At 32.1% G+C, this 19,251-nt stretch overlaps 1 protein-coding gene across 1 annotated transcript in view; it reads left to right on the forward strand.

Annotated features, from left to right (window-relative positions):
• The window catches only part of LOC143056336 (ATP-dependent DNA/RNA helicase DHX36-like), a 46,376-nt gene that overhangs the window by 1,948 nt on the left and 25,177 nt on the right, over positions 1-19,251 (forward strand). The window contains exons 2-9 of the mRNA XM_076229424.1: positions 1,602-1,673; positions 10,189-10,460; positions 12,430-12,542; positions 13,936-14,012; positions 14,419-14,505; positions 15,445-15,584; positions 18,229-18,303; positions 18,661-18,756. Coding sequence (XP_076085539.1) covers positions 1,602-1,673; positions 10,189-10,460; positions 12,430-12,542; positions 13,936-14,012; positions 14,419-14,505; positions 15,445-15,584; positions 18,229-18,303; positions 18,661-18,756 — 932 coding nt within the window. The remainder of the gene's footprint in view (positions 1-1,601; positions 1,674-10,188; positions 10,461-12,429; positions 12,543-13,935; positions 14,013-14,418; positions 14,506-15,444; positions 15,585-18,228; positions 18,304-18,660; positions 18,757-19,251) is intronic.

Below are 19,251 nucleotides of genomic sequence, written 5' to 3' on the forward strand. Positions count from 1 at the left end.
GAATACTTGGGGTTCTTTGATATGCTGAATCTAAAAATGTACTTAGATTGTTTGATTATTGGCCCAGTTTTCAAGTTGGTCCAAATCGGGGTCCAAAATTAAACTTTGTTTGATTTCATCAAAAAATGAATAATTGGGGTTCTTTGATATGCCAAATCTAAATGTGTATGTAGATTCTTAATTTTTGGTCCCGTTTTCAAATTGGTCTACATTAAAGTCCAAAGGGTCCAAAATTAAATTAAGTTTGATTTTAACAAAAATTGAATTCTTGGGCTTCTTTGATATGTTGAATCTAAACATGTACTTAGATTTTTGATTATGGGCCCAGTTTTCAAGTTGGTCCAAATCAGGATCCAAAATTATTCTATTAAGTATTGTGCAATAGCAAGAAATTTTCCATTGCACATGCAGTATTCAGCTATAACAAGTAATCTTCAATTGCACAGTAATGTGCAATAGCAAAAATTTTTCCATTGCACAGTATTGCGCAATAGCAAGAAATCTTCAATTGCACAGTATTGTGCAAAAGCAAGTATTTTCAATTGCACAGAATTGCGCAATAGCAAGAAATATTTAATTGCACAATATTGTGCAATAGCAAGAAATTTTCAATTGGAGTTATCTTTCTTTGTCCAGAATAGTAGTTGAATCAACTTAAATCATTGTTTTATACAATATACACAGTATATTCACTTTTACTACCAACTGATAAATTTTACTTTTAAAGAAAACAAAAAATTCCAAAAACATTATTTAGCATTAAATGAACAGGATAAATAAAAAACGAGCGTAATTTATTTGGGGCCCGGGGGTTACATGTACATCCCATATCTGACCGGAATGTCTGTTTCGCCAAACTGATATATTAAATACTTTTTTCAAGGCCCGCCTGCAACCTGCTAGGTGTGGCCTTTATGACTCCATTTGTCGATCGTCATTCATAAATTCGTTGCCATTTCAGACTAATTCCTAGCTTTTGGTTGGTTTGGAACCTGTCACTTCCACTGTTGGGTGAAACATTTCAACCATACATTTGGATAAAAATTGTTGTTTGTCTTTCTTAACTCGTGCATGTGTCGGTCGTATTGTAAATTTCATATAATAACCCAGCGTATATCTTATTTACAACAAGAAATCTGTGAGGTTACGCTTACTAAAAATACAACAGACAAGAATTTTCCATGTCCATTTTTTACTTACAAGTCCCACGTCAAATATATTGCTTTGGATCCATCCAATCATTTTATGATCAACATTTAATGGGGAGAATACGCTATCAAAATGTCAAACACTTACAATTTAACTATAAAATATATATGCCCCACATCAGGAACCATAAACAAAAGTGCATCATTTACACTTATTTTATTTTATGTTTTTCAACCAAAGAAAGGTCCAAAAAAACTTCACCTCGCTACACTGGGCAAAGTTTCCATACTATTCCCCCCTTTCCAAAATCCTGGATCCGCCCCTGGCTTATGTATATATAAAAGGTAAACATGTTAAATTATTTTTAAAAAAATGTGGTAACCTTTGTTGCCTAATGTGTTGGCTACTTAAATAAACACATTATACATGATGTATGTCTAATTCTTTTTCAGGAATGAATTATAGAGGTAGAGGTGGGGGAAGAAGAGGATACATAAGGGACAGACCCGGTAATCACGATCAAGGTATAACCTTCTAAGGATCAATTTATGACTTTCTAAGGATCAAATTATAAATATAAAAAAAGAAGATGTGGTATGTTTGCCAATGAGACAACTCTCCACAAGAGACAAAACAATGATCACTAACAAAGAAATTAACAACTATAGGTCACTATACAGCCTTCAACACTGAGCAAAGCCCATACCACATAGTCAGCTATAACAGGCCCCGACATGACAATGTAAAATAATTCAAACGAAAAAAACTAACGGCCTTATTTATGTAAAAAAATGAACGAAAAACAAATATATGTAACACATAAACAAATGACGATCAAATTTGTTGTGTCCTGCAGTGTGACCTTCAGAGATTGTTCAAACAAAAGTTGTCATTCCTAATATGAGGGAGGATAGGACCTTTATCGGGACTTCAGACTTGTTTTTAAGCTTGGGATTTCGGGATTGACCCTTTCGGATCTGGGGAATTCTTTTTTCGAATCTTGGGAAATCTGGATTTAAATTTATTTAAATTCGGGACCTTGGGATTTTGTGTTTTGAAGGTAGATCATAAGCAGTGTTCCAGCTAGGATTTGAAAATAGAGGGGCGCGTTTTTAAAAAGGGCACTTTAGCACGTTCTCACTGAAAAAAAATCAAATACTTAATATTACCACATAAAGACATATTTCTTGATGCATGGTGGGTCTAAGATGAATTTGCAACGCGATGCGCTGCGTTGTTTTGTAGAATTATTTTTATTACACTTGTGAAATGAATTGTGCATGTCAGTTTAAAAACTTCACATAAATCTGCAATACAGTCAGGAACAATACTTAACATTTTCTCTGAAGGCCAGCCTGGATTCAAAAGTTTTTACAAGGGCCCTGTAGAATTTTTTTAGGCCTTACCAGGTTTGTTTTTACTACAGGTACATACATATTAATAGTCTTGAATGTTCTTATATAAAAGCCAAAAATATATGTTTGAAATACTTTATACATGTAGCTTGTTTCTTATTATGATGGAAATAATAAAGGAATTAAATAAACATGAGTTTTTCAGAATTAAAATCCATTTAACCATGTATTTTCAGACTGGTGAACTTTATATATATTTGTAATATTATTGAAAAAAAAAACCAAAAAAAAACAGCCCCCCTTTCCATACCCCTAGATGTAAATTATTTTAATAAAAAAACTATTATCAGTTTCACCCCAAGAAATTATTATAATTTTTCATGAATAAATCTTAGAAGTTGTAATCAAAATGATTTCCAAAATGAAATTCCTACTGTCTATAAATAACAATGAAATGTAACTGTTTCCTGTTAATAAGGGGTTTCCCGAATTTTCCCGCCAAAAAGCACATGGCTTTGAACAATTGTAAACAAAGCATTGAATTTGTGATCATGGATTACAGTTTTAATTAATTAAATTTGGATATAGATATTCAACTTAAGGTACAGTCAAGCAATGTTTTTACTTTCTTCTGGATTAAAACTAGTTTGAAAGATCAGTTTCAAAAATAAAAACATCAAAACAAAAACGATCTGAATTGTGAATATTCAGTGACCCATAAATTTTTTGAACTCTGCTACGGAGGTCAAAGTTACATCATGTTTCATGCATTTTGCGTGTTGACCTATTGGAATGATTCTTTTTAAATGACATAATAAATAACAAATACAATAGAAATGAACACCGTTCACATTTATTTTATAAATTATATTTTGCATCGTCAGGTGTTAAAATAATCAATTTATTTAACTTCGATGTTTGGTGCTTCAGGGTAAAGGGATTAGACGGATACATGTCAACTCGTACTTTCGGCAACTCGTACTCAGCCAACTCGTACTTTCGGCAACTCGTACTTCTACCAACTCGTACTTCTACTAAGTCGTACCCAATATTTTTTAGCATCATAATATAAGTTTTCTACGTTTATATCAGTAGATATGGATATTTTAACTCCCTGAAGTATCCCAGTGCACCCTGAGGTAGATCCATAGAATATGAAAAGGATATTTTTTACTGAACATTGCGTTGAACATGTCTTAGTTTTTTCGTGTTAGTAGAAAATATTTTTAACATTATAATGCTTCATATTTTATTATTTACCTACTGATTTATCTACTGATAGGATTTGTATCTGAAAAAAAAATCCTCAAGTGTCAAGGTGTGCTCGATCCTTAGAATATTTGAAGAGATTTTTTACTGAATATTGCGATAAACACGTTGTTTGTTGATGTGTTAACACTTTGTTTTTTGTTCTTTTTTTTTTATATAAGTATGGCAGTCAGTTCGTTTTCCGTTTGAATTGTTTTACTGGTCATTATAGCTGACTATGAGGTATGGGTGGGTTTTGCTCATGGTTGAAGGCTGTACGATTACCTATAGTTGTTCATTTCTGTGTCATTTTGGTCTCTAGTGAAGAGTTGTCTCATAAGCAATCAGACGAGATCTTCAAAAAAAAAGGACTTTGTGGCAAATAAATCAAGATTTTTATAGAAAATCCACAGCCTTTAAACATAAACCTTAATACACAAATTATTTATTGCAGTTCGCGTGCCAGTGATTAATTGATTGATCATTGGCTTCACACCTGAAGTATGTCGATTACCAGTTAATCGGCCCTTATTCACACACGAAGCGTGCCATTAATTATTTAACCGTTATCAAAACAACTTCACACCTGATCTAATCTTTCTGCATGTACGTTTGCACTATATTTTAAAATGTATATTTCATCACAATACTACTATCATTTATATACGTATTGACCTCAATTATGATAAAAGTTAAAATAAAAATTAAGCCAATATTTAGAAGAATTACGAGAGGCGTATTAAAAAAAACACTAGTATCACTAACAGGGCCGTAACTAAGGTTCGAATTCAGGGGAGGCAGAGGTATGGGGGCCGCCGATTGAGGCCCTCGAGATAGGGGGCGCAGCCTCCCCCGCCGATTTTTTTTCCCTCAGTCATTGGCTAAAAATAATCCGTTTCCCTTCGATTTCCTTACTTTAAGAAACATCAGTATTGCTTGAACCTGGTAGCAACTCAAACTTATGCAAAAACAAGCTGAGATTGGTATTCGGGGTGAGCCAAGGCTCCGTCGTGAAGGCCGTACTTTGACCTATAATTGTTAACATTAAATACATTGTGACCGCGGATTTTTTTCTGAAATGATATGGCTTAAAATTACCCGTTTTACTTCGATTTCCTTACTTTAAGAAAGATCAGTTTTACTGGATCCTTGGAGCAATTTTCATGCAAACAATTATTATCTGTATTTAAAGATATTTTTTTTTAGAAACTGGTAAGTTCAAAAAACATATAAAGCAAGATAATAGAACGCAAGATATTTTTTTTTATCGAGGATCTTGAATTTCAATATTGTTGAAAGCTGAACAGACAGGTATATAACTACAACCAGGACTTTCTATACTAGACTTCTCTCTGTTTATTCTACTTTTAACAAATCCATTCTATTTTTCACTGGTATTAAAGAGATAATAGTAACTGCAATTACGATTATCCCAATATGGCGACGGTAGATATAGGTAAAATCTTTACACTCATTTTTCTTAAATGTAGCATGCTTTTGTCAATAGTTACTCAGCTGCAAGGTTTATCTATACCATTACATCATATTTGAATCGTAACGGTGCACTGGAATCGTCTGTGCGCTTTGAAAATTGCCGTTGAAAAATTCGGTATGAAAATCGTAACTCTATGGTATTTTTCTTCTTTGATAATCGTAATTTTCTTTATCGGATAATAGTAACTGAAACATAATAAATGTGTCTTTCAGCATTTCAATGGTATTTTGTGTGTTAAAAATGCAAATGTCAAGTTTAACGATGACATAAACGCAATGAAGAAACTTACAGGTTAATATCTAGGACAAATTTACCTATATATATATATATATATATACAGTCATGGGACTAAAGTGAGTTCCCAGTAAAAAAAAGTCCTATCATTTCAACTTGTATATCTATTTATAACTGACAACAATATGCATAACCTTTTAGTTTAAACATATTTTACTTGCAAAAGTAGCAAAAGGGATTGGACACAAGTTATAACAACATTAGAGACGTCCTCTCCCAATATAAATATAAACACAAAGTACATTAGATAATGGCGAAAAAAAACACAACATAGTAGTAATGCATGTAATACATACTTCAAACAAAAATTAGAAATAAAAAGAAAAAAGAAAAAAAAATACAATATAATAAGGAATAATAATGAAACAACTAGACTGAAGTGAAAGGTTGTAAAGTAGAAATTTAGAATGTTAATTGACTGCTTTAAATCTTTGCGTTATTCTGATATAAGATTGTACGGACTCAAAATGTCTTTGTTTTGCTGAAAAGAAAGGTCACCGTCACCAGCTAAAAGAAGCTCAATGGATATAGCATAACTTTCTAATTTTGAAAACAGTATTTCTCTGGCTTCGTTGTGAAGAGCGCACTGTAAAAAATAGTGTATACTATCCTCAACAGGGTGGCCACAGCTGCATGCGGGACTGGGTTTAATATTAACACGATGTAAATCTGAATTTAAAGAACTGCACATATTTCTCAAACGTGTATGAATGATATTAATTTTCTATCCCCACAACTAAAATAGGAAGGTGGCTGTATCAATTTGGACTTCATCTTTCGTTTAAAAATATTCATGTTTTGGACGTACGTATGTCGGGGGGAAGGCTATTTCATTCAAAAGTAGTGGATGGGAAAAAGGATTTTCTAGTTATGTCTAGTCTATAACCGGGTACTACATAATTATTACTGTCTCGCAAATCGTAGTTAGATACTTGACCAACAAGCGGGGGCATTAAATCACAGAGATAATCAGGGGCAGTCTCATTATGTATAGAATAGAACATATTGAGCATTCTGGATTTTCTTCTGTTCACAAGCAATTGCCAGCCAGTTTCAAAATATGTAGCTTCCCGACTAGCAAACACGGGCAACCCAGTTACTAACCTCCCTGCTTCTAACTGAACATGTTCTAAATTGTCGGCTTCTTGTTGAGTACAACCATCCCATAACTCACATGCATATTCCATAACGGGTCTTATAAAAGTTAAATATATACGAGCAAGATAATTTCTATTCAATACATATTTCAATTTTTTAAGAACATTTAATCTCGTGCTTGCACACTTTAAAATATTTTCTATATGTGTATGGAATTTATCATTGGAATCAAAAGTAATCCCTAAGTGTTTATGACAGGAGACAAATTCTACTAATTGGTTTTGAAATTCTATTTCAATATCATCTGGGGAAGTATGGCAGGAGAATATCATAGCCTTTGTCTTATTAGGGTTAAAGTTAATAAGCCAATCTTTAGACCATACTGAAATTTGTTCTAAATCGCTGTATAAGACATCCTCTATAGTGTAAGGGTTATTGCTGGAATAAGAAAGAGATGTATCATCAGCAAACAATCGAGTTAGACTTGTCAAATTATCAGCTATGTCATTTACATAAATAAGAAATAGTAGGGGACCTAATACAGAGCCTTGCGGAACTCCTGCATTAGTATTATCAAAAGGCGAATAGGCATTTGAAACGAAAACGCTTTGTTTTCTATTTGAAATATAACTTTCAAACCATTTATACAGATTTCCATCAATACCATACGCTTTTAGTTTTATTAAGAGGCCACTATGCCATACCCTATCAAAAGCTTTCGAGGTATCACATAATATAAGAGATGTTATACAGCGATCATCAAGTGACATGCATATCCTATAAAAAATTTAAAAGTGATCTGAATTTGATTTGATTTCATTTCTCTGTTAGGAAATAGAGACTAAAATATTACTTTATATTGCAATAAAATATTTTCTTATTGCTCTTGGACTCATTATGCCTAAAAATGCTGAGTCTTTGGACTCTCCTTCAAAAATCCTTAGCGAGAACCCTGCATCATACTTTTCATATACCGAGTATTTATGAGTTTTTGAATTAGTTTGTTTTTAATATTGCGGAATATGCGTTATTTTATTCTCCACTTTGCAGTCATTCTTTGAATAAGTATTCCTTGTAAGACAATTTAAAGCCACATCAACTTCAATTCTTCATTTTCGAGAACACAAATCCATGTTTGTCAAAGAACTCCACGTTACTTAATTTCATAATACACAAAAAATCCCAACCTTTCTCTATTCTTATATAGCATTAACTGTTTAAAGGATGTCATATTGTTATAATTCAAAATTAAATTTGTGTTGTTTAGTTTATAGTTATTTTCTGAGATATCGAAATTTCAGTGACAGTCATGAAGTAGCTAAAATGCCAAAAAAATATGGTATGATTAACAACGAGACAACTTTCCACAAGAGACCAACATGACTCGGATATTAACAAAAAAATAGGTCACCGTACGGCCTTCAACAATGAGCAAAGCCCATACGGCATATAAAAGGCTCCGAAATGACAATGTAAAACACTTTAGAAGAGAAAACTAACGGCATTATTTATTAAAAAAACTAAATTTGATGATATACTAGTATGTAGATATAGGAAGATGTGGGGTGAGTGCCAATGAGACATGCAACTCTCTATCCAAATAACAATTTATAAAAAGGTAAACCATTATAGGTCAATGTACGGCCTTCAACACGGAGCCTTGGCTCACACCGAACAACAAGCTATAAAGGGCCCCAAAATTACTAGTGTAAAAAAAAACAATAGCATAACATCACAACATAGAAAAACACACGTTAAAATATCAATTGGTAGACTTAACTCAATCAAAAAACATAAATTAATACACATATGTAACTGTTAATAATATATGCATAAAAAGAAATGTCATAAGATGTTGGAACGTTTCGTAAATAATTCATCGACATAACTTCATTATATGCTATTAGATATATGTTTTAAGTGTCAATATCAATAAAACACTTTCCAGTTACGATTATCTTTCCATTTTTAAATACCATAATTACGATTATCTTTTTTTCCGAGTTACGATTATCATCCCGAATTTTTCGACGGCAATTTTCAAAGCGCTTAGACTAATCCAGTGCACCTTTACGATTCAAATATGATGTACTGGTATAGATAAACCTTGCAGCTGAGTAACTATTGACAAAAGCATGCTACATTTAAGAAAAATGAGTGTAAAGATTTTACCTATATCTACCGTCGCCATATTGGGATAATCGTAATTACAGTTACTATTATCTCTTTAATACCAGTGATTTTTGTAGGTATGTTATCCACTAATGACCACTGATTAGCATATTGTGTACTCATAATTATTTTAATGTGCATATCAAATAAATTGCCGTGCAAACAATTTCAAACAATCAATTCTAAGGAATACTAATGATTATAACGATTAGCATTTTATAAGCTTATATAAAACAATAATTTATTATGATTGAATTTTATTAACAATGAAAGTTGTTTTTTTATTTGTATTTTGCTATATAATGATATACGAAAGAAAGTTACAATAACTATGCATATAAACTTGATAAATAATATCAAATAAAACATGGTTACGAGTTGGCAAAAATAGGGTACGAGTTGGTTGAGTACGACTTGCCGAAAGTACGAGTTGTCGTGTACCCGATTAGACAGGGTCGTAAATTTCACCTGATTAAGTAATTGACTCTAATCAAATAGGTGATTATAATCAGGTAACAAGTGTCAACAATTTTAATCTGTTGTCTTAATGAAGTGTGTGTATAAAGAACTCAACAAAATGGCGACGATATGAGGAAAAAAAAATCGTTTTTTAAACTTTTTTTCAAAAGGGCACAGAGGGGCGCAGGGGCGCTTAAAAAAGGCAGAGGGGCGCAAAATTTCGGGGGCGGGGCGCGGCGCCCCTCCATTTCATGCTAGCTGGAACACTGATAAGTAAATGTTTTTTGAGACAGAATTTTCTTATAATTTGCCAAAATGAAGATTTTACTATGCTTTTTCAGAAATATAATAAAAAGTACGGGTCACCGTGCTATTTTTCAAGCTACGAGTCGTTGAAAATTGCCTAAATTTGGTTAGTTTGTTCACAAAAAAACAAATAAGAGTGCATAAAAAAAATTCTATCAGATAGAATTTTGAAATAAATTGTGAGAAGATAGGTTTTATAATATGTTTTAAGAAAATAAAAAGAAAACATGGTGTCATCAAACTTGTTTTCTTGCTACAAGTAAAATAAAAAATTTCCCTATTAGCCCAGTATAAATTTTGTACTAAAAGAGGAATCTCCCCTTAAATGGCTCATTTGAAAAGAATGATTTTAAAAACCACAAAAGGTTGATATCTGTTAAAATATTATGAATAATAATGAATTAACAAGTTTTCTTTATATAAATAAACAGTCTAACCATAAAATTGCAAATCTGTTTCCAAATTCGCTGATTTGGGCAAATAACTAGACCGATTTTGTACTGTGATTGTACAATCCAAGATGGCGGTATACCATGAATCTACCTTAAACCCGGGATTTCGGGATCAGGACCTCTCCTACCCCCTCTAATATTGATGATTTATATATTTTAGATGAAGAAGAAGGTGGACATAACAACTGGCGAGGTCATCGCCAAAGAAGACAAGGTCAAAGGCAATATGATGATGAAAGACAAGGTCACAGGCAGTATGATGATGGAAGACAAGGTCACAGACAGTATGATGACGGAAATCATGATAGAAGAGATTTTAGAGGTCGAGGTAGAGGTCGTGGTGGCAGGCCAACAGGACTGAGAGGAAAAGAAATTGGATTATTTTATGCCAGACAAGGAAAAGAAAAAAAGCAAAGGGAAGAAATTGAACAAGTAAGGTTAATTATATATATAGATTTTACACAACCTGCTTATAGTTTTGTAACAGATACATGTTGATTTCACATTTATAGTCTTTAATTTTTTTACAAGGATATGAAAACGTTTTTTTCTTCTTTCTGTTTTGAAGATCTTTTGGAGAAACATGACAAATAATTTAGTTTGATGTCTGCTAATTTTGTAGTTGCTAATCCACTAAATTATCCTGTAAAGCCTCTTGGTAAATGCACCAAGCTTGGTTAAACTTGTCAAAACATTTATTTTTAATTGATATCTTCTTCTCCAAAATATAATGATGCTTTATTTTTTCAATCAATGCTGTTAAACTTAATTTTCCTTTAAAATATCGTGTATTATATATATATTGTTTAATCCAGAGAAAAATATTGTTTTGAGGGTCACCTTTGTACATTCGTGATAAATTTCCAAACAAAAAAATATCATGTGTAAATGGTATACTAATACCATTCTGGAGAAACCACATTTCAGTTTGCTCAATAAATTGTTGTACATAATTACAGTCCCACAGTATATGTTCAATTGATTCAAGTTCAGTCTTACAAAAAGTACAGTATGGGTTTTGCACTATCCCAATTTTCAATGATTTTGTTTAAAAACGTATTTGTTGCCAGAATTTTATGATTAATTGAATCGCCACATTTATTATTTTTTCGCAAATTATTTCAGTTTGCTCAATAAATTGTTGTACATAATTACAGTCCCACAGTATATGTTCAATTGATTCAAGTTCAGTCTTACAAAAAGTACAGTATGGGTTTTGCACTATCCCAATTTTCAATGATTTTGTTTAAAAACGTATTTGTTGCCAGAATTTTATGATTAATTGAATCGCCACATTTATTATTTTTACGCAAATTGCGAAAATGGCGACCGCCAGCGGAAACCCTGATTAATTCTATACTGAAGCCATTGTAGCTTAGTATTTTTTGTAATAGCAAATGGTAGTTGAAAAATCTTTTTCCAGTTTTGATTTTCTAAAACTAAAATTGCTTCCCATCTTTTTACTCCTGTAGGACAGTGTTGTTTTTGTTTAGCACCAAATACATATCTTTAGATCCCTTTTTGCTTTTGAGAATGGTCTTTATTACTGATGGTATGAAAGGAGATACTAATTTATAATCTCCCCTATTAATTTTTTTGGAAGTCTTATAGTTAGCATAGAAATTATGCTATTATATTTCATGATGTCTATATCCATCTGAAAATACTCCTGAAATTGATAAAAATTTAGAAAGGTACCATTCTCCCCAACAATATCATTTACATGTAGAATACCCTTACTATGCCAGTCTTTGAAAAACACTGGTTTGTTGTCAATTTGGAATAGGTTATTCATCCGAATTGGACTGGAAAGAAAATATTCCCAGTCGTGCACATTCATTTCTTTTTCAATTACCATTTGCCAATGCAAGCACCCAGTACATCTTTCCAAAATTTATTCTTAATACTTTGCTTTAGTTGCTTTACATAGCTATTACCACAACTAAAGAATCTATCTTTATCAACATATATATGACAAAAATATATTTCGCCATTTACAATTGTTTTTAAAAAGTCTTCTTATCCAAGTACATTTCAAAGCATCTATAAAAGCATGTAAATTAATCATTAAATATAAGCTATTTATAACTCCCTTACAGATATAAGAAGATGTGAACTCTCCATCCAAGTCACATTTTGGAAAAAGTAAACTTTTATATCGGTCAAAGTACATCCTTAAAAACCGATTGACACTGACCAGCAAACTGTAAAGGGCCCCAAAATTGACCAGTCTAAAATCATGCAAACAGAAAAACCATCTAATAATCAATAAAAATTAAAAGAAAAGAAAAACACTTATGAACCACATCAACAACTGACAATCGCTGTACAACAGGTTCCGGACTCTATACTTTTGAGTCAAATAGTTCCTTACATGTATGCAGATTTTTTTGTTTTACAGAGACCAGAAGTGTCAATGCAGGGTAAAGAAGATCACATACAGAAAATGTTAGCTGATATCGAGAATTTGGAAAGTGATGATAAACTTTCTTCAGGAGCCTCCTTCAGTGGCAGGTAATGTTCATATAAAACTGAGGAGTAATATCACATTATTTTTTAATGTTGAGTTTGACTATTTCATTTAATTGTTGTAAAATTTTCCATTAGAATTGATATGGGAAGGTAGGAAATTCACTGGTTAGATGATGAGTTATTGCCATATTAATGTGCTTGTACTTTAATTATACTCCCGCTTTGAAAAAAGGGGGGTTTACTGTTTGTTTTACCTCTGTCTGTCCATCCATCTATCCCATGATTATTTTTCGTCACATTTTTCTCCAGAACTACAATACAAGGATTTCTGAAATTTAATTTCAGGGTTTATATTTGTCAGCTATACTGTGTGATGCGTTTTCAGATTCATCACTCAACAACTTCCTGTTTACTGAACACTTGTATTATTTTACACCTGATAGCCAAGTTGAAAATTTTTTGTCCCATTTTTCTTAGGAACTACAATACAAGGGTTTCTGAAATTTGGTTTCAGGGTTTATACAAGTCAGCTATACTGTGTGTTACATTTTCAGATTCATCACTTAACAACTTCCTGTTAACCAAACACTTGCATCATTTTACACCTGATAGCCAAGTTGAAAAATTTCGTCACATTTTTCTCAGGAACTACATTGTACAATACCAGGATTTCTGAAATTTGGTTTCAGAGTTTATATATATCAGCTATACTGTGTGATGCGTTTTCAGATTCATCACTCAACAACTTCCTGTTAACCAAACACTTTATCATATTACACCTGATAGCAAAGTTGAAGATTTTCGTCACATTTTTCTCAGGAACTACAATACAAGGGTTTCCGAAATTTGGTTTCAGTGTTTATACAAGTCAGCTTTACCGTTTGATGTGTTTTCAGATTCACCACTCAACAACTTCCTGTTTAACAAACACTTACATAATTATCCCCTTGCGGCAGGGGTATCAACAGTGAACAGTAGCTTGCAGTTTCACTTGTTTCAATTAGTATTATATTAATAAAAATGTTGTACTTTTTTCATATTTTTTTTTATATATATTGTATTTTTAATTTGTTTTCCTTTCATTTGCTTGATTATGAATAAGAAGATGTGGTTTAAATGTCAATGAGACACCTCTTAATCCAAGCCACAATGTATAAAAAGTTGACAATTATAGGCCTCAGTATGGCATTCAGCATGAAGCCTTAGCTCACACTGAACAGCAAGCTCTAAAGAGCCCAAAAATGACTAGTGTAAAATCATGTAGGTCAGTCATGAAATTTTTTTTTTTGGTAGAAACTTTTAAAAATCTGACTGTACAGTGTGGGTTTTTCTCATTGTAAAAGATCTACGTTGAACCATAATTACTTTGATCTTCATCATTTGCATGGATTTCACATATATTCTTAAAAGTTTAAATGTTTTATATATGAAACAGTAAGAGACCCGACAGACACAGAAATGAAGCTACCTCTTCATCATACAGTGATAAAACAGATGATGTAACTCAGGAAGGTAATATTGACAATAGGAAAAGTATCAGATAAACTTTATTTAACTCAGGAATGTATGTTTCACAATAGTTGCATGTATGTTTCATTAAAATCTGTAACATGATTGGCTGACAACAATTTTTGTATGAAATATATCAGCTATGACTACACATGCTATCATTGACAATTTTAATAGAAAACATTGAAAAACATACGAAAAGCTTGATATATCTTTAAATTTCATGGTTGTAGCTATAAGAATTAGATAATTTAATGCTTCTTCGCTTTCGACAAAACATGCTTCAATCAATTGATCAATATTGAAAATGAATTTACCTAATATTTAGCAATTCTTGACTTTGGGACAGTTATAATGCAGATTAATGTGAGATCCTTAGATGTGAAGCATATCATTTGTTTTCTTTCAGATGAAGTGACGGAGGTTCCTGACTTAGATCAGATGTTTAAGTTAACACAACAAGAACAGGATTTGATATTAGAGGAATGGGATGAGGGTAAGGTTAACATATAAAGGGTAAGGTGAACTTGTAAAGAAAAATGAAAAATATTCCTTCCATTCAATCGGCACTTTAACATAGGGTTAAGGAAAGTCCTAAGTCATTTTACATATAATTTAAATATCACAAAGATTGAATTATCTTTCACATTATACTTTTTTTTTACGTTCTTAAAATCAGTTTCAATACCAACACAATATGAAAAAAAGAAGATAAAATATGATTGTCAAATGAGAAAATTATCAACCAAAAATTAACAAATTCCATACTTTATTTATGACAAAATGTGAAACAATTCAAATAAAAGAACCAATGTGCTGATTTACATACCCGTAGCCAGGGGGGTTCGGACGAACCCCCCCTTGAAATCAAATAAGCACTGTTAAAGTCAACGTTTTGTTCAAATTGTGACTGTTAAAGTCGAGTTCATGCGTCCAACAAACCCCCCTTGGAAATTCCTGGCTACGGGCCTGATTTATGTACAAAACACAAAATGAAAAACAAATATGATAGACAGTGTTAAAAACAACCACTGAATTAGACTTCTAAATTGGGAAATACACATACAGAATGTAGCAGGGTTAAACACATAAGCCAGCACTCAATCTAAATCTGAAGAGTTGAACAGTTGCGTCATATATAGATATAAGAAGATGTGGTATGAGTGACAAGGAGACAACTCTCCATCCAAGTCACAATGTGTAAAAAGTAAACATTTATAGGTCAAAATACACCCTTCAACATGGAGCCTCACATATGTATGATTAGATAAAATAATTTTCAGAAATCTTCATAACTGGAAATTAAATAGTGGAAAAATGTCTATATCTATATGTTTTTAATGAATATAGAATATAATTAATTTGAATAAAATAGGTAAATTGCTTAAATATTTTCAAATACTAACTGAGACTCTTTATTTTTTGCATTTTGTAGAAATGGACACAAGTGAAGAAGATGAAATATCTTTAGATGATCAGAAAATGATAAAAGAATTAAACGACAAGAGTAAAAACTCTCGGTATTTAAGAATGATGGAATTCAGAAAGAAATTACCTTCTTATAATATGAGGGAGGTCAGTATAAACTATGATGAGTTTATTTGCAACCACTGGGTTGATGCCACTGCTGGTGGAGATTTATTTCCCCGAGGGTATCACCAGCCCAGTAGTCAGCACTTCTGTGTTTACTTGAGTTATCATTGATATGTTCATAATTATAAATTAACTGCTAACAAAACTTTGAATTTTTGAAAAACTAAGGCTTTTCTACCTCAGGAATAGATAACCTTAGCTGTATTTGGCAAAACTTTTAGGAATTTTTGGTCCTCAATGCTCTTCAACTTTGTGCTTTATTTGGCCTTTTAAACATTTTTTGAATTGAGCGTCACTGATGCGTCTGGCATTAATATAAAATTCTGATCCTGGTATCTATGATGAGTTTATTGTCGAGTCGCAGAAAGCTTGACATAGGGATAGTGATCCGGCGGCGGCGGCGGTGTTAGCTCACTTTTTAAAAGCTTTATATTTTAGAAGGTGGAAGACTTGGATGCTTCATACTTTGTATGTGGATGCCTCATGTTACTAAGTTTCCGTCAGTCACATGTCCAATGTCCTTGACCTCATTTTCATGGTTCAGTGACTACTTGAAAAAAAAGTTAAGATTTTTTGTAATGTTAAATTCTCTCTTATTATAAGTAATACGATAACTATATTTTGTATATGCGTACCTTACAAGGTCCTCATGTCCGTCAGACAGTTTTCACTTGACCTTGACCTCATTTCATGGATCAGTGAATAAGGTTAAGTTTTGGTGGTCGAGTCCATATCTCAGATACCATAAACAATAGGTGTAATATATTCGGTGTATGGAAGGACTGTGAGGTGTACATGTCCAACTGGCAGGTTTCATCTGACCTTGACCTCATTTTCATGGTTCAGTGGTTATAGTTAAGTTTTTGTGTTTTGGTTTGTTTTTCTTGTACTGTATGCAATAGGTCTACTATATTTAATGTATGGAATGATTGTAAGGTGTACATGTCTAGCTGGCAGGTGTCATCTGACCTTGACCTCATTTTCATGGTTCAGTGGTCAAAGTTAGGTTTTTGAGTTTTGGTCTTTTTTTCTAATACTATATATGCAATATGTCAACATTAATTGGTGTATGGAATTATTTTATGAACAATTTGTCAGTCGTGCAGGTTTTATTTGACCTTGACCTCATTTTCACGGTTCATTGCTCTGTGTTAAGTTTTTGTGTTTTAGTCTGTTTTTCTTAAACTATAAGCAATAGGTCAACTATATTTGTTGTATGGAAGAATTGTTAGCTGTACATGTCTGCCTGGCATGGTCCATCTGACCTTGACCTCATTTTCATGGTTCAAAGGTCAATTTTTAGTTTTCTTGGTTTATGTTAAGTTTATGTGACAGTTGTAATAAAGCTTTATATTTAGGACTATCAACATAATATCAATGATTAGTTTAGAAGGCGAGACATTTCAGTGTGTGCACTCTTGTTTAATGTTAGATTTGTAAGAGTAGTGTGATATTAATGCCAAAAAACATTAAGCTTGTAAAATTGTTTTTGTGTTCTGTTAAATTGTTCCTTTTAAAATTGTTATACAATGATGACTGATGTACCCATATTCTGACTATTTTATTTATTGTGTCTGTTTAGTTCACGCATCAATGTAAATATAACGGAAATTGATGAGACTGTCATCAAAGTGAGAGGGTTAGCGCTATAAAACCAGGTTTAATCCACCATTTTCTACATTTGAAAATGCCTGTACCAAGTCAGGAATATGACAGTTCTTGTCCATTCGTTTTTGATGCGTTTTGTTATTTGATTTTGCCATGTGATTATGGACTTTCCTAATTGATTTTCCTCTAAGTTCAGTATTTCTGTGATTTTACTTTTTTTATGTATATATCATATATATTCAGAAATATTTGCCTTGTTTTTTTATTTTTGAGAAAAAGATAAGTTAGGTTCCAAAAAATAGAAATTAGCATTAAAAATTTTGATAGCATTATTATTGTTTGTATGAAACATTTCCTCAAATCAGCATTTATAATCCATCCTATGCAATAATAATGTTTGCAGAAATTTCTGTCAGATTTAAAAGTACTTTTTTCAGCTCAATTTTTGAAATAGTTTTCTGCAATAGGGGGGGAGGGGGTGGGGGTAGGAAAGCATTTCTTTTTAAATTTAATAGGTGCTGGTTATTTAAGAGAGCTTCCTTGAATATTTAAAGAAATATCCAATTAAAAATTTATGCATGGTAGGGTCAAATAAAAATTGCCATCAAATTCAGTAGAGTTTTGTAAGTTTTTGAAACTATTGTTTGTTGAATTATCAGGTAATCTGTGACATTTTCAAAATTATTGAACTAGCTCATATAAAAAATATGATTTATTTATAGGTTATTGTTTTGAGAATTTTGGGTTTAGAAGCAAGCTGACTAATACATGTAATAAACCAAAGGAAATACTAAATTGTTAGTTTGCTTAAATATTTTAAGAAATGCAAATTATAAAAATAACCATAAGATAAACCATAAAAAAGTGGAGCCTAAAAATATGTTTTCAAAAACCATTTAATTTTGTTTGGTATAGTTCTATTGTAAGGTGTCTACTAGAATAGTGTTAAAGGGTACCATATGATACAAAATTAAATTCTGTCAACAAAGATTTTCAGTTGACATATATTTTATTGTAGGAGGTTGTGTCTGTGGTGAATTCTAGTCAAGTAACTGTGATCAGTGGAGAAACAGGATGTGGTAAAACTACACAGGTAATTTTGTCCTTAAAAATTCAGATGAATTGGCAACACAACTAGTCATGATGGCTATTTGTCCACCATTACTGGACATCACAAAAGTTCCTGTAATTTTTTTTACGTCATAACAGAAAATATCTGACGCCAAAAAAGTAAAGTGATTGCTGAATGATGTCAAAAGTTCAAGCGGGACAGATTCTTGGGTCAATTAGGACAGATTTCCAAATAGCGATAAGGTGTATCAAAACTTATTAATATACATTTATTACAATGTAGGACACACTTATTTTACTACTGTAATTAAACACAATAATGTAATTACAGAATTATAATAGCAATCATGATGTTTATATAAAATGGTGTGTTTTGTAGGTTCCACAGTTTCTTTTAGATGACTGTATTCAGAAAGGTCAGGGGTCAAAATGTCACATTATTTGTACACAACCAAGAAGAATTAGTGCTGTGTCGGTAAGTTGCAGAGTTAAAGGTTACTAAAATGGGTCAAACCTGAAAGAAAACTAATAATTTAGCAACACAATTGATTTATAGGTGTTTAAAGCCGCTTACAACACTATTGTGCTATTTCGTTGGTCAGGTTTTACTTGTGGAGGCAGCTGGAGTGCCTGAAGAGAACCATGACCATCTGTAAGAAAACTGACAATCCTAGTCAATTAAGATTGGTTTCAAGTTCACATGTCTCGTACAATATTTGACTTTATAAACCTCAAAGTTGAAAGACTAGTGATACATTAGTTTGACTAGTTAGACCCCTTGGCCACCAATGTCCAATGCTTAAAATGAGAAGGAACTCTACTTCGAAAAAGAAATTAGTTCCTGATGTAGTAGTTCATGCATTAATATATAGATATTACAAGTTACCAAAAAATATCAGAAAACCCAGAAAACTAGCTTGAATACCGTTACCAATTTTTACTTCCAACTTATTCTTATTTATTTTCTCTT

The sequence above is a fragment of the Mytilus galloprovincialis genome, chromosome 13 (assembly GCF_965363235.1).
Source record: "Mytilus galloprovincialis chromosome 13, xbMytGall1.hap1.1, whole genome shotgun sequence".
In the NCBI taxonomy this organism is placed as follows: domain Eukaryota; kingdom Metazoa; phylum Mollusca; class Bivalvia; order Mytilida; family Mytilidae; genus Mytilus; species Mytilus galloprovincialis.